This window comes from Acanthopagrus latus, chromosome 18, assembly GCF_904848185.1.
Source record: "Acanthopagrus latus isolate v.2019 chromosome 18, fAcaLat1.1, whole genome shotgun sequence".
In the NCBI taxonomy this organism is placed as follows: Eukaryota; Metazoa; Chordata; class Actinopteri; order Spariformes; family Sparidae; genus Acanthopagrus; species Acanthopagrus latus.
The window spans coordinates 22,153,129-22,176,471 of record NC_051056.1 but is presented as its reverse complement, the minus strand read 5'-3'; the positions used below and the strand labels follow the sequence as shown (position 1 = coordinate 22,176,471).

At 42.0% G+C, this 23,343-nt stretch overlaps 1 protein-coding gene across 2 annotated transcripts in view; it reads left to right on the top strand.

The window, feature by feature from the left end:
• pcdh11 (protocadherin 11) overlaps positions 1–23,343 on the top strand; it is a 150,911-nt gene that overhangs the window by 56,802 nt on the left and 70,766 nt on the right. For both annotated transcript variants that reach the window (XM_037076892.1, XM_037076893.1), the window contains one exon: positions 11,187–11,246. In XM_037076892.1, the coding sequence (XP_036932787.1) occupies positions 11,187–11,246 (60 nt within the window). The remainder of the gene's footprint in view (positions 1–11,186; positions 11,247–23,343) is intronic.

Below are 23,343 nucleotides of genomic sequence, written 5' to 3'. Positions count from 1 at the left end.
TACATCCTCTGAACAAGGGCAATGTGCTGTTTTAGCTGTCATAGAATTGAGGCTCAGAAGAAGAAGAAAAAAAAACGACGTGTTAGAATGATGCCTGGCAGCAGAGTTCAGCTACAGTTCCAGTAACAGTTTTCTGTCTGAAATGACAAACCAGTGTTTGGACTTTTTGTTATATGCTGGCGTCACATGTGAGTTCATCTTTCACAGGTGACAAACGACTTAAATTCAGGCAGTTGCAAGCTAGTTGCCGAATAAAGCTTGCAGACATTCTGTCAGTTTGTTAGTTCTCTCTTAGATTTTACGTGCCATCAGTAGCTATTATCTCACTGTTATGTTCCACAAAAGGGGAAATAAGCGTGAAGTGCGAAGACACAGAACATTTTACATCGAGAACTACCTCTAAAATGCACCCAAAATTGGTTTCATTGCTTGTTTTCACATCTGTCACTTGGCTTCAGCGCAATATAAACAGTGAGGACACCATAACAAAGCACTGCCCACAGCCACAATTGACCTTTGGGGTTCTGATCCCTTAATGTGTTTCTCTGTGTTGGTGCTGATAAAGCCTTCCTTCGCCTCTGTCCAAATCTATAAAGCTTTTTTTTCCCCCCCCAAAGATGCTGGTAATGCGGAGTGAGAGACACAAATATCCTCCCCATTCCATGGTCATAACCTCTGCTTCTGCCATCGATAGCTCTAATAGGTGTTTAGAAGGCCTTGTATGTGCCTGCCGTTTGATGGCCGGCTGACGGTTCCGCATGTCATTCAGAGAGAGTGGTTTGTGTTGAGGAGAGACGGGGGAGGGGCTGAAGCCAGACCACAGTTTCCTAACAGTTACCAGGGCCAATCTCTTGTACATTTGTAACACTGTAGATGTATGTTATTCATGTATGTCCACATGAAACAGAAAAAAAAAAAAAAAAAAGATTTGCCGTTGAGTTTGTGATCGCAGCACACCAGCGATAATGTTCAAAGCACACGAGGATTGACAGGGCAGCCTGGAGAGCTCCGGGTTACAGATTGATTTCTGTTCAGCGCAAATTATTGACCATGTACTGGCTAAGACAGTATTTCATTCTAAATGACTGCACTACGAGTTTATGCCTCTGACACAGTTTCCCAGGGCAAAACTGAGTATTGCAAAGACACAGACTTCGCTGATTTGAAAAAAAAAAAAAACAACAAAAAACAACTTTCTTATTCTTATCTGCAGTTTAACTTAGTGAACAAATAACTATAAAGCAAAAGGACCTCTTTCAATAATAATAATAATAATGTCCTTCACCCATCTCGAGAACTCTTCATCCGATCCGGGCTGCTCTGAAAGGTTTGAGACCGGATCTGTAAACCCCTCACATGACCAGATAATCCGTACCGAACAGCATGTTTTGAAGAGGCACTGCACTGGTTGTTCAAAACTGTGATTTAAAGTATCAGACAGTTTCTGACTTTAACACTTCCCAGCGGTGGTTTCTCAAAGATGCAACAGGCAGACTGGCCGGTGTGCCGCTGTACCCACTGTCTTGTGGCTTGGTTGTTCTATAGGTTTGGTCATTTCCATCGCAGTCGTTCATAAATTATAAACAGGAACATTTGTGGCACGAGTTCCACATGTAACCACTTCCTTTATGTTCAATATCTGTGACTTAGCTGAAAAATGTAAAGTTTTTACTGGAAATTTAAGGTTCAGTCTCATGTAGAGATGGGTATGAGCAATTCATTGTCAGTTATTAATGTCTTGCTATGGCATGAATAGAGGGACATTATCATATTTTTTATCAAAATTAAACTGAAAAAAATTGAGGGTCGTATTATATCGAGACTAGCCGTGTCTGTAAAAAGCGAGCATTCTCCTATTGGAGTGAGTATCCTTCACCAAAAGGACAAATCGGCTGGTTACCGCTCATTCAGTTTGAAATGGGGAAATTAAACATCAATTCATGATGTTGCACAAAAGAAAAACTGGGATTATATCATCAGTGTACTTCCAACATCAATGATAGATGGTCAACAAGGTGCTGGTCTCGAGGTCTATAATCTTGCGCATGATTCATTATCATTATTATTACTGCAACTCACAACTCTCTGAAAAATAGGAATATGAACTCACTTTCAAAAATGCATGCCCATGGCAACGGTCCAACACAGATTACTTGTCCTAACGAGGGCTAAATTGCATTCTTTTGCTCAGCATGAGCAGTGGGATTCATAAAATTAGATACCTACTGTCTTACCCCCTGCATCTCACATTGGCCTGCAGCAGCCTGCTGCTGCTTGGCCAGAAAAAAAAAAAAAAACTCCCCACTGTGGTTTCACGAAACCAATGAGATTATTTCTGCTTGCATAGCAGCTCAGCCTCTGAAAACTGTTTGTATAGCTAAAACCCCAATCTGCCTACATGTCCTGGTTCATGTGTGGCCGTTTCTCCCTAGACTGGAGGGGGGGGGGAGGTTGGTCGAGGCCTCTGTGCCTGCTAGTAGTGTGGAACACATGCCTGGCACAACCGGTGCCATGGGGGAATGGCACACAGCTGGTTTGATTGGGCTCTGGCCTTAATCACCCATGTCTCTGCCATCAGCGCTCAAGGAGCAGTCACACACATGCTAACTGTGATCATACAAGGGAAACTGATTGGAACCTTCCAGATTCATTCCCAATCAAATCCCGAATCACGCTCAGACAGATAAAAGGCTGCTGTTGCTTTGTGAGATGGGTATCACATGTCTAACGAGAGAGCTCGGGCCAGGCATTCAAGAAGCTACCTCGAGTCCCAATTCTTATGCGGACGGACGGAAAGGGTCTATTTGGAGAGAGCTGGTTGTTTGGCGCAGAGTACTGGGTGAGTGTGTATGCTCTAAAGATAAATACATCTGTGCAAATGCATTAGCCATGCATACTTTAATCCTAAACATGCTTTCAAAAGGCTTCAACATAAAAACACAAGGGGTCCGAGAGGTCGACGCAGGAGCATCTCCGCCGAGAGGAGAGTAGACTGCTCATCGCAACAGAGTGGCTTCCCTGTAATTTGAAAAAACAGATGATGATTAGCATACGTTTGCAAAATCTACCCCTTAAAAAAAAGGTCGCGTTCTTTTGTTTCCTCAAATGCAACGTTTTGTGTCGCCGAAATCAGAGCCGAGATGTTTATCATTCCCGACCCCTGCTCTCAAAAACTGCAGCTAAACGAAAAATAGTCATGAAGTGGATTTGCTTCTGCATAATGCACACACCGGGTAAATAAACTCGATAAGATGGCATTTATTTTCATTCATCAAAAAAATAAAGTTTCGCCCTCGCCGTGAGAAGCAGTCAATAACAATGCGCAGCTAATGTAATTTTGAATACACTTAATGCTCTGCTCACCCGACAAGAGAGAGAACCGCGGTAGTAAATTGGTTGACTGTTGCTGATAAGCTTAACAGCAAAGCGGCATCCAAGCATTTGAATGAGGGCATTAATGGTTGTTTAAAGCGGGAATAATGAAGTGACAACGACAGTGTTGTGTTGCCTCTTGCTCTTGAGAGGAGTGCCTGCCAACGGAGGGGAAAAATGGTGACTTCTAAAGGAAAATCGGCAGAGAAGTATCACTAGTAGGTCATCAGAAGTTAGAGAATACTGTAATTGCGGACCGCACAAAAATGAAAAAAAGGAGAGAGAGAGAGAGAAAAAAAGCTCAGCCTCATTTCAGGATAATTGTGTCTTTATGTAAAAAAAAAACAAAAAAAAAAAAACAGCTTCACACACCCTCATGCGTGCATACACAGATATATTCAGTCATGCACTCACATATGAACGGACGTCCCCCCCTTAATCTTTCCGACACACACCCATGCACACTTGTGCGCAAAATACACACAAACAAGCACAAAATGCGAGTGCACGGACACAAAAGCGAAATGTCCTCGCAAAGTAGATGAGCCCCATTCTGTGTCGAATTGAAAGCATCTGCAAAGCCAGTTCCTCTCGGCCGTGGAGGCGTGCATCAGCCGGCAGAAGCGCCTGCTCGGTGTCCCAGAGTGGCTCGCGTAACACTTGGCCTGCTCCCTTGCCACTGCCTGGATCAGAGAGGCCCACTGCTATCATCTAGGCGCTGGCAGCAGTGAGGCTAGGCTTAGAATGACAAATTGGTTAGAGGGAGTGAGCGACGAGAGCAGGCCAAGAAATATACTTTGAAGAGAGAAATGCATTCCGGGTTGTGACAAGCATGCCGCATTATATGGTCAAGTGTACAAGTCTGACTCCCGCCATGTGGATTGATCCGGATCCCAAAGACACTTAAATGAGGCGAGGCGCTCTCATCAAGACAATGCCAAAGTATTTATCTTAGAAAGTCACCCAAAATATTACTGGATTAGAGGGCTTTTCAGCGCAGTCTCTCGTCTCGTGGCCTCAATTTGTATCAAACTGCCCCTCCTCTCCAAACTATCCGCGCGACAATGATTTTGTGCTGTTTGCCCGTTAGCTTGTGTTTTAGACGCTGACAGCGTGGCAATAATCACAAGTCTCCAAACACACATATAATTATATGCAACTTAATCCGAGGAGACCTCGCTCCTCCTAAATCGGGGAAATAACTCATTTGAGACGATTAGGGAGAGAATCAGCGAGAATTCACATGGTGTTTATTATTTATTTATAACGCCATGCAAATGGGACTTGCACTGATGATTCATTGGTTCTTACTCTATCACTTAATTCACTATTTCAGCAAACTGATCATTTCCAAATGACTTTTTCCCCATCGTGATCATCTGTGATTACAGCCGGAAAATAATGCTATCTGATTTCAGTCTGGCAGAGGCTGTCTTTTCAAATGAAAAAAGACGAGGGAAGAAGTGCTACGTTTAATAAATGTTATGAATTGAGCTACCGCTGGAAGTGGTGAGAGCGCTTACAAGGTGTGGTGGTGCGGCTTTTGTCTGGGATAAAATATTTAAAAAAGCTCCTCTCTCACTGGAAGCTCAGGTGCTGCAGCTGCCAGCATTGAGTCGAGGTAGAAAAAACCTGAAACCGAAAACGAAACAGAAACAAAATGTGCGCACCAAGGCAAGAATTACAAATAAAGGCGGCATGTCGCCAGAACGACTGCAAACAGCCACCTACTGTATTCTTTTTATGCAGCCATGACCATAGTCACTGTTAGCTTGTTAGCTCGGTTAGCGATGAAGCTACAGAGGAGAGCCAGGGGAGCGTCGGTGCGTACACTGACAGCACAAGTGCTTAACAGCCCCAGGAGAAAGTGATTTATTGGCCCAGGCCTAACTGGATAGCATGGTAACTTCAGCGGCAATCATTTCAACACAACATATCATCAACACTGTTGTTTCCTCACATGTTGTTGATAATTGCACCTTTAAAAACATCACAGCCTTAGAATTGATACATAAGCCTCTGTGGATTTGCAGTGCACGTGAAGCAGTCCTGTGTTTTTATTTCATTTTTTGAAAACATATTTTCCTAATGTACAGTCATAGCAGTTGTGCAGGCGATAAAAACAGTGTTAAGCTTCCTTGACATGCTGTAGATTATTATAAACCCGCATCGTATGAAATCCTGTTCAAGTTAATCCACAGCGATACTGTAGCACTTGTAGAAACAATCCGTGGTACCAGAGAATCACACGGACAGCAAGAGGATCTCTAGAGAACGAGGATTGGCGATCGAGTGGATAGTGGCTGGCTGCTTGGTTGTTGGATGTGCATTGGATTCAACCCAACAAGAGTAAAATACACCGGACATTTTTCATAAAATGTATTCAAACAAATCCAGAGCAGCCCCTGCAGTTTGCATTTGATTTGAGTGTATAAAAAGGAATAATGAAAATGAACCATTATGCATGAGCATTGTAGCTTTGCCACATTCGTTAGTCATGCCCATTCTGAAGACTGACTGATTTACTAGTATGTGGTCCCGCTGTATTAGAAGTGAGTTTGTTCTAAACACAGCAGCTTTGTAGGTTGTAATTACATTGTTTTTCTGCAGGGTTGTTGGCACCTTGGTCAAAGGCAAGCTCCTGTGTGCCTCCAGGACTCCCTCTCATGTAAATTAGGCGCTCTTTCCTTGCCAAAGCAATCATGACATTGCACTGGTGCAATGCTAGGTCTGCAAATAAGCCATGTCAGAAGCGCACACGCACAAGACACCGGATGTAACCCTCTTCAATTCACTCTCTGAGCAAACTGCGGAGCTGTACCAGTTGGCATCTCTCGAATTTCGGTTTGAAGTTGTAGAGTATTTTACTTTTGTTGTCAAATTGCTTTGCAAATGAGGCCCACCCTGGCACGATTTCAAAGAGCTTCTGCTATATGTGCAGCTTCCTCCAGGCACTACTTTCTGAACCTTCATCATTCTGTATGCATATGCACAGTGCTGCACTAAGCTCACATGGAGGACTAGATAAACATGCCAAGCTGGGAGGAAGATGGAAGGCAGCATGCTTATGTCTTGTCAGCCTGTCTGTATGTTGTTTCTGTGTTCCTCAGCTTGACTGACATGGTCTATCTAATAACATGGCAGGTAGACAGAATGAAAGCCTCGTAGGTTTTTGCCCATTAAAATGATATTCAATCATTTTTTGATGGGGCTTTTCTTTATTTATTTTTTTTAAGCCCGAAACCACGCCTTATAATGATTCAGGACTCGAGTGCCATTCACATTGAAAGGTTGAGTTGCTTGAAGCGAGATCAAAATAATTGTTTTGATATGTCCTGTTTTGTTTTTTGTTTTTTCTTGGCAATGACATTAATAGGGGGTGATCGTACAATGAGGATAGGAAAAAAAAAATGTTTTGAGGTTTTTGTTGAATAAATTTAAGCCATGGATCCCCTGGCTCGCTGTTATAGGGTTTTTTCGTCTGGGCATTGTGGAAAAGGCATTGCTGTGCGATACAAGTGTTGCACATATTGCGTGTCCCTTTGATTGCATGTCCAAGTCAGCCACTAAATAATAATAATGCAGGGATTGAAACAGTGCAAAATAGCCCAAGGCTCAGAAATTGCTAATGAACAGCAGCAGGGTGCAGTTGGGGGTGCCTTTGGGGAGGGGGGTGAAACCTTACTTCCTGTTTTCAAAGGCAAATAATCTATGGTCGCCTTTCTTTATACTCAAAACATCTATGCCAATGCTTCAAACATGGGGAAACCATTAAATGTATGAGTACCTCAATATGCACCAAGAGAAAGAGTATCATACGGAGGCTCTGTGGAAACAATTTGGGGCTAAAATAAATATGTGTCTTCTTCTTCATACATGTCATAAAAGTGTTAGACTTCAACACATGGCAGCTTTATCTGGCATAGCACTTTGGGTGATTTTTTTTTTTACACTTCTTACACTGTCTTCTTTCACTGCCTGTCATGAGGTCTTCTCACACTGCAGAGAACCATCAAGCAGGGGGGAAATCCGTGGAGAGCGATAGAGACAGAAGACAAGAAAAAGAGAATATATTTGGTGCTATGTGCTGCAGATCAAAAACATGGCAGTCACATGATCAAAGGCATTTGATAATCCTTGAACTACATTGCTCCTTTAATCCTAGTGAGAGAACTATATTTTATCGGGGGGTGTGGGGAGGAGGGGGGGCTGTGAAACAATGTCAGGGTGGCGAGCGGAGCCAGAGAAAAGCAGTAACTAGCTGCTGGAAATGCATTTTACTAAATGCAGCGTGGCACTTTTCGAGGGACTCGGTGAAAGACGACGACATAAAGCCTCCTTGTGTGTGGGGAATGGAGGATGAGCTGGTGGGGCTGCGAACACAAATGTGCCACAAGTCCCTGTCCACTCACCACTGAATAGTGCTCTTGTTTTTTTCATGGGGCTTGGGGAAGTTGCCTTGTTGAATGTGACCGGACTACTATATACTACATCTGGCACATAGAGACAGAGTGCGAGTTACGCAAAGGTTTGGGCTGATTATCTTTTTAAAGGGACAGTTCACAACAAAATCAAATACAAATGTTTATTGCGTCTGACCTGTGGTGCTATTTATCCATCTAGATTGTCTTGGATATCAGGCCATAGATGTCTGCCTGCTCTTGAATATGATGGAACTAGAAGGCACTTGGCTTGTGGTGTTCAAAGCACAAAAAACTAATGACATTTGAAAACTCAACAGCAATGTCTTCTTCCAGACTTCCAAAAATCGTGAAATTGTGTTACTGAAAGGATATATTATCTACATGTTCTTGCATATGTAAAACATAATTAAACTTAAAAAAGTCTGCACCAACAGAAGCTCCTCTCTCCCACAGAAAACCCTATTCTTGATACGCCTCGTCATAAGTCTTGCATTGAAATCTGCGACTCTCTGACATCACACTACGTCACCATGTCACACTTTTGCATAATTCTGGCTAGTTCAGCACGTAATGATAGAATTTAGCACAGCTGTTCTATCATTGTTAGCGGTGCTGGGTCAGGCATGTACAAACTGACCAATCAGAGCAGACTGGGGGTCTTAAAGAGACAGGAGCCAAAACAGTGTGAGTGTTTCAGACAGAAGGGGAAGACAGAGCCGCAGCACCGGCCAAAATTAGAAAACTGATGTGTGTTTTGAGCATTAAAGCATTCAAACCTTTTCTGATTGTCACCCAAAGTACAATTTTGAACCTGAAAATGTGTGTTATGTGTCTTTTTTTTCCACATACCTTGCTGTGACCAGTTTAATGCGGGAACTATTTTCTCTCTGCCGATTTACTTAAGGTGCGGCAAACAGGATCGTTGCTAAATCAGCATGTCTCCAAGAAATCAGACGGCAAAACATCATGTTTCAGTTATCTTTCCGTTTCCTTGGGAAATAAATTTTATTATATATCATACCATTGTGCTCTCTGGGCCTCATCAAATTACAATAACCACGCCAAGCACTGTGAAAAGACAAAAACATCAATATGTGGTGTAATCCAAGACCTTCTGTTGCAGGCCTTGTCAATAGTGTTTGCCTATCAGATGTAAAATGTTCCAGACCAAAGGTGAATTGAAAAATGACGGTAGTTTTCTCTTCCTCGTCTACATTCTCCAGTCTTACACGATCCTCATCACAATTGTGTTTCCTGTAAAAACAGGAGTCTGAGTTATTGTTCGAGAAGCTGAATGGTTTTCTACACGGATGAAAAATTAATGACTAATAATTACCTTTTACATGTGTGTGTTAGAGTGTGACAGTGGAACAAGGGGTAAATAAAAAGTGATGTTTTGTTCTGCTCAAAGAATAAAATGAGATTGTATTAAAAAAAAAACAAAAAAAAAACCAACAACAACGGTGATTATAACCCGGGGAGATCTTGCGATGTGTTTGTGTGTGTGTCCAAGAAAAGGGAATGGGATTTAGATTATCTATGGTTGGTATCAAGCTCAAACAGCTTCCTTTATTCACCACAACTAAAGCGCTGAATCCAGGCAGTTTTCTGCTAAACACACACAAACAAAACAAAAAAATGCTTCTTCCACATCATTTGTGCTTTCAAATTAAAATGGTTGGACTACAGCACCACATTTGCAATTTCTTTTTTTCTTTTTTTTTTTTCTTAATGAAATCTCTTAAGAAAACAAAACATTTTCTACTCTGTGAATCCTGTTTTGTCTTCTGACTTTTCCGCGCTGATTACACGGAAGATTTTGACCTTTTGATTTTTTTATTAGCACCTCGAACCATTCTGGCGTGACTGGGCAGTTGTCAAGTCGACTTCAGATGGCAGGGGAAACGTGTGCTGCAGGGTTATCTTAGGCTTTTCATTCATTTGCAGTATTGCTACTCTTGATCAACCAACAGCGGCAGTGTGGGGCGGAATCATTAGCATACTGTAAGAGCTCCGACTCAGGCCAAACATTAATTGGACCGTCCTCAGTTTTGTCCGTCCGGCGCCGCTTCATCCAGAAGTGTACAATATTTACGTCACAATTCTGAAGGCATTTTCTTGAAATCTAGGTCAGTGTGTTTTTTCCGCCCCCCCCAATGGATATCTTCCATACTATCATACCATCTACATCCCTGCAACACACACAAGCAAATTCAATTTCCTGCTTTCATCCCCAAAGAAAATAACTCATGTTTATTTGTCACATCAATTACGATATCATGCTCATATAGCTACTCAGTCTGTAGGGAAAATTTTGTCTGTTAATTCCACCGTCCCAGTAAGACCCATTTATTCATTTATACTTCATGACGTGGTGTTTATGCAGTGAAAGCCTTCTTTTTTTCTTTTTTTTTTTTTTCTCTCTCTTTCTCGGTTTGCCTTGGCCGTCGAGGTGTTCTCCTTCTACGTTGCAATGAAATATAGATGTTAAGAGTCTGGAGAGTTGAGTGTCTCATCTGTCCTGGTGATACCATAAGGCAGCCATTAATAGTGTCAGGGAGCATCAGACATACCACAGGCACATAATTGGATATGAGGGCATAACTGAAAGCACCTGCTTGAAAATCAACAGGGCCTTTCCCAGGAGGCAGGCCCTTTGGTAGATTCCCAAAGAAGTTTGCAGAGCCTATTCACTTCCCTGCTGTTTTTTTTTTTTTTTTTTTCTCTGCCATTGCTCTTTTCATTTCTCACTGAGGTCAGCTCAAAAATGGCTTCTTGTTTTCCTTTCCTTTTTTTTTTTTTTTTTTTTTTTTTACGGTGGCATTGTGAGTATGCAAATACTTTGGATCTTTGCATAATCACAAGCAGCGGGACCATCTGTTGTTGGCTTGTTGACTTACCTTGCGTCTGCCTTTTTAATGGTGTTTTCTTGTATCTGAGTGATGTATTGGTGTATTAACAATGTGATAATCAGTTAACCTCAAAAAAATGCATCCGGGCGTGTGTATGGAAAAGTCCAAACATATGTTCAGTGAAATCTTCTGACAAAGACGGATTTATAATCTTTGTGGAGGGATAGAGGGAAGGGGGAAAACTGGCAACACAAAAACAATAATACATCACCACGCCCGCTCACATGATGTGCGCTGAGTTGATATTGTGAAGATAAAGATTTAAAACGTGACTGTCGGAAACATAAAAGCTGCGGTCTTGGATTAGTGAGCGGCAAAGAACTGCTTGCTGATTGAGAATCTCTTAGCCCCTCTGAAAGATATTGTGGAAAATGCTAATGGAACGGACCCAAAATAAGCTGCAACTACTGTCGGTGAAGATTTGCTGGGAGATGCCCTCTGCTGAAAACATGTCCCTGATAATGTGTTTTTCTTGTAGAACCTGAGCCAGACACTGGAAAAGTCTTTTAACTCACCGCCCCCCATTTGTCCTCATAAGGTAAGCTCCAGCTTGCTTTCAGGCCAGAGAAAAACATCATTATGTGAACTAATTGCACACATTTTAAGCATCTAATGAATTATTTGGTTTCTACTTTTTTTTTTTCTGCATCTCTTTCACCATCTCGATATCACGTCGAGAACCTTCTCATCTTGTCACATGTTTGATGCTCCGTTCGACTATCGAGAGAGTCTTCACCGAAAAGGCAAATTAATTTGCTCATCAGCGACTCTAAAAAGAACATTAAAAAAATGCTTTAAAGCACGTCTTTTCTGTCCCCGCAACTACTTTCTATCGGCATGTTTTTATTCAGCGTTTACTTGACGCGAGGCGAGAAGGGGCCGATTTATTCGATCCTAATTAGTCCTGCACATGCACAGTCAGAGTCGTCACTTCACTCTGATGCTCTCAAGTTGTCTGAAGTTACTTTTCCCCTTCACTTCCTGCTCCTGCATGCATGCCTCTTGCAAATGTGATAATGTGCTATGTAGTGAAAATCACACAATTTCAGTTCACTTAGCACCAAACGTGTCAAAAATGCCTGTGTCCTTTTTCTGGATGAATGGCTGGTATGGTGGAGAGTGGCTTATTGCAAGAGTGGACCTTAGTAAAAAGGAGCCCGATGGAGGGGAGCCGTCTGACAGCCTGTCATCAACTGTTCAAAACCTAACACGGCTCTACATCGCTAATGCGTAGCTAGCTGTCTGAAATGACTTTGGTGGCATTGAAAGCTGCAGACGGCGGTAGGACAGTAAATAATAATAAAATATGATACTCCCCCCCTCCCTTATGTGTGCCTGTCATTGGGAAATCGCGAGGAAGTCAATCGACTTTTGTTTGGTGAGTCTGTCGATGCAAAAGCAGCACTGAATGTCCTTCATACAGGACGAGGACTCTCGTATTTAGGTCGCTCTTGGTAAGAAATTGTCTTGCGGAGTCTGCTATGGGATCGGGCGCTCAGATAAGTTTTAATACAAGGACACCTCTCCTTCTGTAGCTCTACCGATCGTTCGCGTCTTCCTCTCACTTGCTCCCTTCCCATTCGTACACGGCTGATCAGGGCCGTTGTAAAGGGGAAACACCGTGGGTTTTGCGGAGAGTGTTGTTCACGTTTTAGCTGTTAGCAGCGGAACATAATCTCCCTCTAGTCAGCTCACATTAGTCTCCATGATCCGCACCAACCCAATATGTGCAGCGAATGCAATGGGCCAGCTGGGCTAATTTAGTATGTCAGTCAGCTCAGGAGGCTGGTAAAATGAGTAAATGGCTGGATATGATTTATATGAGAAGAATATTCAGATTATAATGGCTCTCAGAATAGAATATCCTCTGTCTTTTTACACTTCTCTTCATCTGCATTGTGTGCATCCCCCAGATAGATAGTGAAATGAACAGAGGGCTTTTAAACTGACTGCTCTGTGATTATATTAAGAGTGTGAGAGTGAGAGAGCGAGGAAAGAGAGGAGAGGGAGGAGATCGGGTGCCCGAGCACTAAGTATATATAATTGCTTCTTGACACATTGGCCAAATTCTGCAGTGCCAGGATCTGAGCGAAGATGATTAACGGCTGTCCGAGTGGGTGGGCACGGCAGGTCGTTCAGGGCCTTTGGTTTCCATAGCGATTCTAGTATAAAGGCCATATATTGCATATGGAAAATTCCCAGAGGTCCACACATTGTTAAACTACAATTATAACTCAACATCGAGAGCATTGTCTGTCCGCCGCGAAACTCTCTTGTTCGCCCGCCAAGCGCTTCCAAGCTTGCTAATTTTTATTTTTTTTTACTATATTTTCTCCCTCTATTTTTCTTAAACGGTCTCCTCGAGCTGGCGAGAAGATAAAGAGTGAAAATCTTGCATTCTGTGAATAATTGATGAGTGGGCTCACCTCAGAGCATCATTACAGTACGGCAGTCGGGGTAAGAGGTGAGGGTAAGATCATATTTCTGACACCAGGCTTCAGGCGGTAGAAAATTGTGTCAGTTTTTCACAAGGTTTTTCTTCTTGAACCTACAGCGTGAATAACAGCTTCTCATTACAGCACAACAGGATGAGAATGAAATGCGAGCAGGGATGTGAGCACACATACATGTTTCTGTGTACAAACATTTGTTGCCCAGGTGGTAAACAGAAATTTATGCCACATCACTATTAAGCGCATGTTTATTCCTCGTATTCGACAAACTGCTGTACTGTGGCTAGCTCAGAGAGTTCTTTGATATTCGAGGGCAGCACTCTAGCCGGCATGATTGTTTGCGCCTGACTGTTTGTATGTGTGTAACAATGTGCGTGCATGCATGCATAAGTGCATGTTATGTGTCTATGTGAACAGCGCAATCTAGTGAGGTGACAGATGGAGAGGGCAAGGATGGGGGTGGGGATCAAGCACCTCTGACAGTATGGGGCCCTGCACTGCACCCTGTTCCTGCCAGCTCTGAAATTGCTAAGGTAAACTAAAGCCGTGCAACTCCAGGATACCATTTCACAGTTTTATTTTCCACACACAATGAGAGCCTCTCCTGTGAGATGTCACCTGACAATGGAAAAGTTGAGTACGGGAAGCCGATTTGGGGCAGAATTTCATGCCCTGAAAGCATGCGCACAGAAACTGGCATTTATCACTACCTACCACCTTCACGCACGTGGGATATTGACAACTTGTGTGTGTGCGTGTAAGAAAATTTCACCTGCAAGTGTTTGTAAGCATTCACGCGTAATATATTCTAACGTGTTAAATTTGTGTTTGTTAATTTCCTGAACACAAAAGAGATGTCTGTCTCTGTCTCCCGCCGAGGGACTGCACATGTAAATTAGCACATAGTTAACTCTACTTTCACTCGGGACTCACACCGGGGTAAACATCCTGAATGTGATCCACCATTCTAAGCCCAAACTGACACTAGGTGGTGTCTAATGTTACACTACAATAACTGTTGAGCCTCTACTACATATATATATACTATATATATATATATATATATATATATATATATATATATATATATATATATATAGTAGCACTTACTACATTAGCTTCCCGCTAACACATGATGGCAATTACGAAGAACAGGCTGATGGTAATTAGCATGCTTTACAATTGTTTTACATAAAGGGATGCATGCTCATACTTGCGGGCATGTCTGCTTTTATTTAACACTTCTATGTGCAGTAAAAAGAAAGATTTCCCATGGTTGCAAAACTTAACAATTGCAATACGTATTGAATTGACACCCAAGTCTCGTGATAGTATCGAATTGGAGATAAGTATATCATCCCAGCCCTACACACACGGAGCCTATATCCCGCTGTGTGTGAAGGTCTGAACATTTGCAGTATGTTTTTCCATATTTTCAACACATATGTGCACTTGATTTTTTATGTTTTTACTCTATTCTGCCTCCCATAGGTCAGATGACAAACATGCTAGACAGACATCCTGCTTCTCAGAACACTTTACCCTGTGAAGCGACTGCGATGCAATTGTAAACACACTGATTGCCGCAGATAGAATGCTTTTAGAAACCCTGTGTGCAGGAGCATTTTTAAGCTGGGGAAAGGCCACTGAATAGGCACATCTTAATGATGATTCATTCTGTATAATAAAAGACGATCCCTCTGGCATCCAAACAAGAGGCTAGTCATGCAGCAATTAAGCTTATTTAAAGGCATCAGGCAGACTATGGGCTGTTAGTGAGGCATCTTCCTGGACATGTCCACATGCACGGCCTTTCGCATGCAAGCGCACGGGCGCACACATTCACTCACTCAACCCCTCTCACATACACGTACACGCGATTCATCCGAGGTAAATGTGATCTCAGAAGACAAGCAGCAGCAACCCACAGCTCCATCGGGGTGCCCCGGGTTGCATTGGTGGCCATCGTCAAACAAATAATCCTTTGTGACTGAAAAAAAGACAATCCAAAAGGTCATTTGTGACCTCTGGGACCAGTACTGTGCAGCATCTGTCACTTGCAAGCACCACATGTCTGTGTCAAATGGCAAAAGGTATGCGGTGCAGCCAGCCTGCCGTGTAATAAAGGCAGCGGGCCTGCACATACGTAGCGTTGCGGCCACAGTTGCATTAGCAGGGCTCTCAGGTCTCCTGGCTTATCTGTGGACGAACCAACATGTCATGCTGTACACATTACTGTTCAGATACCTTGAAGGGCTGGTCACAACATGCACGCTTTAATATTTCATCGCTTTTGAAGGCCTAATGTGGAATACTTTTATAAATAAACACGATTGCATTCGCATTTTGCGGTGGTAATTTGACAGAGAAATTGTACTTGATGCCATCAAAGAGCTTTTTAACTACTTCAGAACTATTTTTCAAAGACATCTTCAAAACCTTCAGATGCATGCCAAACATAAAGATGGGTAACAGATTACATTTCACGGACATTATAAGTACCTGGCATATCATTTGTGTGTGTGTGTGTGTGCCCTTTCATGCATTGGTCTTCCTATAATGGTTTATGAGGTTGAGGTAATCTCCCTGGGGGAATTACTGACATTGACTGGCCTCCATGTTTGATGTTATCTCTCTTGTCACACAATTTCCACAACAAGGGTTAGTGGCATCAAAAATTCAGGGGGAAATTGATGAAGGAATATATAATCCAGGCCTCCCCTCCCAACCCCGCCGAGCTCATATATCTGCATCGGGCCACACCTCAGCGTGGAACAAATCAATAATATTCCATTTCTAACCAAATTCCTCCTTTTTTTGAGTGGTGAAATCCAATCTTCACGGACGCACTAACAAATTGGATATACTGACAGATGCATTAAAGACAGAAACAAAAACACAGCGATGACATGGGTGATTCTGTAAAAAAGAAATATATATACACCTGCCTCCCAATATATATATATTGTACGCAGGAATTGCATATCTCACAAAATTTCGTTCTGAATTCTCTCAAAGTGCAAATGAGGCAGAGTTCTGTAGATTTCCCAGGTCTCCCGCGCTGTACTTTCTCTCTCTCTCTCTCTCTCCTGCTGGCTGTCCTTCGCTCTCACTTGCAACACCATATCTCTCCCCTACATCCAGCTAAACCAATCAGGGATTTGAGGGGCCTCACTTCCAATCAATTACCACCCAAATCAGTGCAGAGGCCTTTGATATAGAATCATTTGTCAAATCAGCGCAGATGGCTGGGGGCAGGTACCCCTGTGCCATAGGCCATATCCACATGGAAATCTCTGCTCAGGGTGGGCTCTCCTGACGCTCCCCAACCTATTAATGGCAAGTCATTGTGCGCTCCAGGACTGCAGTCCAGCTGCCTGGTACCCTAGATTGCTCATGTATAAGCATCTTAGCCTGACCGATGGATAATACCAAGTCCCAGGGTCTATCTTAATGATTTGGACTATTTTTAAGGCCCGGCGAAAGAAATGTGACTTTTGCGGATCCTACTTGAGGTGCTCATGTGGTTTGCATAAAAACCTGCAGGAGGTGTACCGAGGTGCATTTTCTAAAAACGCAGCTTTATCACATTTGACCTGCTGCAACAGAATATAGCGCGATTCAATCCAGTGAAGCAGAGGGGCCCGGTAATACCCGACAGAAATTCCGATTTTCATCATGCGAGTCCTGCAGGTGTTCACATATGCAGCATCACCACGTTTCGCTCTTGTCAACACTGAACAGACAACCCCCTTATAAAACGGTGCAGTGAGTCGAGTGAAATAAAAGAGTGCCTGCCAACTTCTTACACCAATACCTGTAGAAGAGGTAAACAGTGCAGTAGTATCGTGTGAATTAAATCATTATAATTAATGAAATGTGGCTGCAGCTATCTAATTAAACAGAGATCTGTATCAAGCAAGGGGATGGTAGTTAATACAACGTGTGATGATGATTACTGAGTGACTGGAACAAGTCCAGCTGCCCACGTTATAGCACTTCGTACCACCATGGCCTGGATGACTGAGAGCCTTCATCAACACATCACAAGTAAATAGTAAGGAGTATGTATCATTAAATGCAACAAATAGCATCAATCCCTCCTCTTCCCTACTGCTCACTTCATCTTTTTTTTATTTATTTTTTTTTTTACAATGTCAATCCTGCATTCACAGACTGACTCTCGAATGGGGAGGAAAAGTTTCCAAACACGAGGCTACTCCTCCATAGATTGCGCCATTAATGCGTGATTGGTTCATTCATTAAGCGGGCTTTGGAGAAAAGCAATTTGCCGATGTTGATGTAGTGTGGAACAGTGGGAGGAATATTAGATGTTAACTCTGTTCTGTTCTGTCGGAGTTTTATCATCAAAATTCCAAGCAATTTCATCTAAGTGAGGATTAAGGTCATAGCACGGTGCGCGCTACAGTAAAGCACAGTTAATTGAATGGGGCGACTCTTTCATCTCTCTTAATGACTCAACACACACACGTACAGCATTATGTATATGTATGTTTATGTCTTGTATATGCTGGGTCAGCTACACACACTGATTATACACCGTGCCCCTTCAGTTACTTATCTCAGGTCGGTGTTTCGAGGCCTGTTCTATTTTATTTCTGCTGCTTCTAAACATTAACCAAACCATGTCACCCATGACACCTATCACTCACAGCCAGGAGCTGGACATATGAATCACATCAACCATCAGTGCGCCATTACCCACTCTTAAAGCACGTGCTTACAAAGGATGAATGTGCGGCGAGAGCATGTGCAGATGTCTGGACACTGATAAGATAAAGCGAGCATGAAACAGAAAGTGTGAGATGAAACCTTGTTTGTTTGTTCAGGTTGTTTTCCACTCTCACCGATTGTGCCGTTGCAGTCGGGCCCGTTTTGTAACAGTTCGCTTAAAGGTGCATCTATAAACTCAATCTTACATTTTCTACGAGTGATGAATCGCGGTGTTACTTCTATTTGCATCTGAGCCATCGTCTCCCAGTTATTAACGAGCTTTTGATTTTTTTCATTTGTTATCGTGAAGGACTTTGAAAAGTCCATTTCGATATGAACTCCGCAAATGAATCGTTGATCATCTTTCTGATATTTAATAATGCCGATTGAGATATTACAGCAAAGGATGGTTTGCAGGTATATCTGATTAATGAATGACACCAGTGCTATAGATAAGCGCGGCCATGCATACTGATAGCCACTTCGGTGCTGTTGGAGAACATTGCCGATGGAATGCAATCAGTGAAAATGAGTTCCTTGTTGTTCTTCTTATCGATATAAGATTGATAAAGAAACAGGTGATTGAAAACATTGATAAACAAACAGGTGATTAAAGCCTGACTCCAGTTTATTTGGGCATTATTATTATGTTATTTCATATTGTTCTCACTCATTTCCTAACAGTGTTGATTAGCCACAATTTTCTCCAGATATTTTGTTTACAAGTAACTAAATGCAGAAGTTAAACAAAGCTGTCTCTGAGCAGAACTGAACAAAACCAATTCCCCTCTCCCTCTGAAATTTGGATACTTAGCACCAGTAGGAATGTAGGCTTTCTGCACTGTAACATTAAAAACAATTGGACTTGTGTGCAATTTTGTTGTGTTGTTGTTGTCTGTTTTCTGACAATACTGAAACCCGGAGAAAGCCAGGAACTAATTCCTGGAAACATCGCACTCCATTTGGTCACCTTTCAATGGTTTTCATATCCTCTTCGCTACGACTTTTGGGGAAACACAGGAAACACCAGAGGGTGATATCTCGGTGAGAATGAGGGAGTATCTAGCAAGCCACTCGCTATTGTTTGTATCACTCACTTGTAACGGAGCACGCATCATTTCCATCGGAAAGTGTGGTTGTTTAACAGTGCCGGCGACAACATCTACTTCACAATGTCATCAAACTACATTTTCTGTTTGTGTTTTGACTGAGAAGAAGAGACAGATGTTGCCTAAATTGATGAACTGTGGATAAGATTAGTAACATGTGACATAAGTCATCTACTACTTTACCAACTTTACCAAGACTACTTTGTCTATTTCTATTTGTATTTTGTTTCAGGTTGGATGATAATAGAAACAATCAGTATCATACAGTAGATGTTGCTTTAAATTAGACTTTTTCATTGGTGAAGATAAAATGCGAGATTGATCAGAGATGTAAAAGAAATGACAATAGCGAATATTACATTGTTTAATTGAGGTTTAAGTGCATTCTAGTTAAAAGAGATTGAGGCTGTATGTTCCAAAAGGAAGGTCTCGACTATTATTACATAGACGCATGCTCTGGGTTAATAATGTTTAGAAATGTATGAGCCTGTACACATATATATTTAAGTCACCTAATGGGGGAATGGCATGACTTCAGCTTGGGTTACAAAAGGTTATTCATTTTATTTCCCCCCAGCAATGACCAGTCAACCATTTCCAATTCTCGGACAGGCGTTGAATTCCCCTGGTTGAAACATAAACAGTGCAACAACATTATTTTTCTCTGACGTTCATTTTCCTGGCCAGGTTGTCCTGTAATTGTTTGCCATTAGAAGAAAAGTGTGTAGTTAGATTTCCATGTTTAATGACTTAAACAAAGCCTTGGAGGCTTCATTAGTTTGCACAGTGGTGCGGCCCAAACTAGATTGTCTCAGAAATGGATCTCAGAAGTTAAAGCAAACAAAAACTTGTGTCCTCAGGTGATCTTGCCAGTCAAAACTGAAATGAAATAATAAATAGATGAATAAATATATAAATGAAAACCTTCAAAATCTAAAAACCTTTCATTTATAGATGAAGCATTAATCATAGAATGCTCAAGATTCATGGTTATGGTCTAAGTTTTATAAGAGCTTACTTTAATGATTTTATTCATGAGCAAAGTATTATTCAATGCCTTCATGTTTCAGTGATGTATCCTGGCCTCTTATTTTCTGCTCCCTACCATTATAAATCAGTGCAGTGCTGCAGGATGACACGGATGCCAGCCCTCAGTTCTTTGTGCGAGAATCAAGTTCTCTGTGGTGTTTGATACACATTTTTCTAGAATCTGTCCCCGGATCAAAACAGCAGGCAGAACAAAGATCGCCCCAAATAGAAATGAAAAATAAATCTTAAGAAAATAAAAAAGAGCCCCCAAGGAGCCGATGACCGCTGGCGCACCGACCGAAACGACCGCAGCGGCCGGTTGATATCTGCAAACACATTCTAGCCAAAGCTGTGTTTTAGCAGCAATCAGCATAATCATCAGCAAGCTGCAATCGCAGATAGCCTAGTGGGTGTGTCGCCTGTTCTCTCGGTTTCACAATTTATACTCATCATACAAGCAACACTTTCACTCTAGGTGCTAATCAAGCTGCATTTCTAATAAATGTTAATATGTTTCCCTGGATGTCATCACCTCTGTTTTATGAACTGAAGAGGTTATACATGACGAGCACATACGTGAGTTAAATTAGCTGCAGACGTATGATGTCTTGTCAAGGATACCCCGCTATACTGTGAGAGGTGTCTCAGTGTGCCTCATTATTTTTCCCTCCTGTTACTTTTCTTTATTCAGCGCGCTGTAGTTTGAGTATCAAAAAGAACTGTTTAGACAATAGTGAGTGTCATCTCCTTGCTTTGCGCCAATTGCGAAGGACGTGTCTTTATTCCGTGACATATATTTCATGATCTCTTCAAAGAAAAACCCAAAAAACAAATGGAATAATGAGAGGAAATTGCAGTTTGGAAATGATTACAAGCGTGTAAGCTCTCTAGGCAAGAACATGCTGCATTGCTCAGGATATTTTTCTCACCCTCTGCCTTTGAATATTTCACACTGGCGTAGTCTTTGGAGATGTAAGTCACACTGAGCGAATTTGACTCTGCATGCTAAAAAGGCATAAATATGGGTGGAAAAAAAAAAAACATAACCAGCAGATGACCTTATTACGCTCAGTGTGTACCATGCAGCAGCAATATTGCCTTTATTTGTCATTATTACCACCCGCCATTACTGTGAGTGGGTGGAATATCAATTTGACAAAGAGGGCCTCTGACTAAATGTTAAGGAGCCCCCCTGTCATGTGAGACACATCCCTACTGTTCTGAGTGGGCAGATATGGCAGTGTTTTACTACTTATGGATATTCAATAGAGGAGCACAGAGCCGGTCTTGCTGTAATAAGGCATTTACCAATGCAGAGTAGCACTGTGCACTGTGAGAACATATGTTAATGCACTTGGCTGTGGCCAGAGAAACAGCAAGAGGTTTGGGGAAAAAAGCACATGGGACCGGCCTCCTGGAGCACACATTTGCCTTCTACAAAGATATTAATATGACTGGTGCTCAGCGGTGGAAGAGGAGAAAAATTACCCTGGCAGTGAGGAGAAGTTTGTTTTGGTGATGGTGATGGACCCCAATTGGGTGAGGCAGGCTGGGGGAAAGAGAGAGAGAGAGAGAGAGAGAGAGAGAGAGAGAGAGAGGAAAAAGCTCTGTACTCGGTGGCTTTTGAATCACATCAATGGCACACTTTTTAACTGACTGCGCTGCCAGAAAAACTGACATCAACATATTTGAGGAAGATATGCATGGAGCAAATGGGAATATGACTGTGAGCCTTGTCTCCGTGCTTTATCAATGTTTTACCAAGACTGCGCCATTGGTGTTGCAAGCAAAGGATTGTCTGTGTTTCGCTTCTCAAGAGTTGACAGTTACACTACATATTGGAAGGAAGTTGTCAGTTGGGGAAAAATACTTAATGAAACGTATGCCGTGCGTGGTACAAGTCACCGTTGGGGAACAACTAGGGGAAAATCATGTCCTGACCCAGTATTTAATCTTACTGCCTTTTTTTTTTTGTTTTCTAATGTGTGTCCAGACACATTTTTCTTCCAACAATGTGTAGATGTATAGACTTTATGTAGACAAGGATTTGCCGCAACCAAAGACAGTAAGTAATCGCCATGCTTGGCTTTCGCATTCATATGGATTACCTGAGAAAATATTCATGAACTTGGCATTGGTCTCGCTGGAGGTGGTAGAAGAGGCACGCTCCTAAATATCCCTAAATATCGGGCATGTTGACCATATTTTATTGGTTGCGGCAGTGGTAAGAAGTACTTCTTTAGCTCTGAGTGCACTGAATGTTAAGCAGCAACTTATGTTTTTCCTTCCTGTCTGTGTGTGCAGTCTCCTTCTTTAAACAATCATGTCTAGTGGCTTGTTTTTTGCAGTCTGTTCTTCAGCCTTTTATTACCATTTCACTGGTAGGAAAAATAAACACATGCCCTTGCCTGAGTGTCTTGGGCTTTTTTTTTTTTAAGACCTACAACATCTCTACCTTTTATAAGTCCATTAAGAGCAAGTGATTAAAAAGAAAAGATACAGCACAAAACTAACTCATTTGCAATATTAAAAAATAAACAGCGACAGTTGCACTCTTTCCACTTAACAGCATCATTGAGATTCTTCAAATGTACTTGTGAGGTTTGTTAAACACAAAGAGTGTTGCTGATGATAAAACTGCATCAGTGATAAGCAGTCTGGGCTATTATATTGTAGTCCTTCAGTTATACAAAACTTGTATACAAAGGTTTCTTGGGAAGGTTACTGCAGAAATGATTATGGGTGATACTTTAGGTGCTCAGCCAAAACACGGTTACGTAACAAAGTTTCATAATAACTGACACACTGGTGGCACTTTCAAGGCTTTAAAGATCCAATTTGTAAGACAGTTGTTTACTGAGTCAAACTGGGTTGGTGGCCAGCCCAACAGACAAACCCACCTTGGAAGTCTGAAGCATTAGTATTTTGGTTGGAAATGAGGCTCAGCGATCAACTTTCTTACAAGTTGGACCGTTAAAAGCTTTAGCTAAGTGGGCCATGCAACAGTAATAGTGTTAGCTGCTCTAAGACTAAGGATAAGTGTCTGGTAACCCTGGTAAATGCTGGTTCCAGTTAAGTGACTAGATAGGGCAGGAGTGGTAAAGCTAACCAAGTTGTTGTCCACGTGTTGATGAGGTCTGCTGCTGCTGGTACGCCGGTACCCAACAATTATATGCGTCACTTGGCAGTCAAACTATTCAGTCGTTCAGTTATGAAGATGTGTTGAAATTGCAATGACATAGGAAAAGCAGTATGAGGCTTTCATAGCTATACATGTATCTATTTACCATTTAAAAGATAAAGTAACATG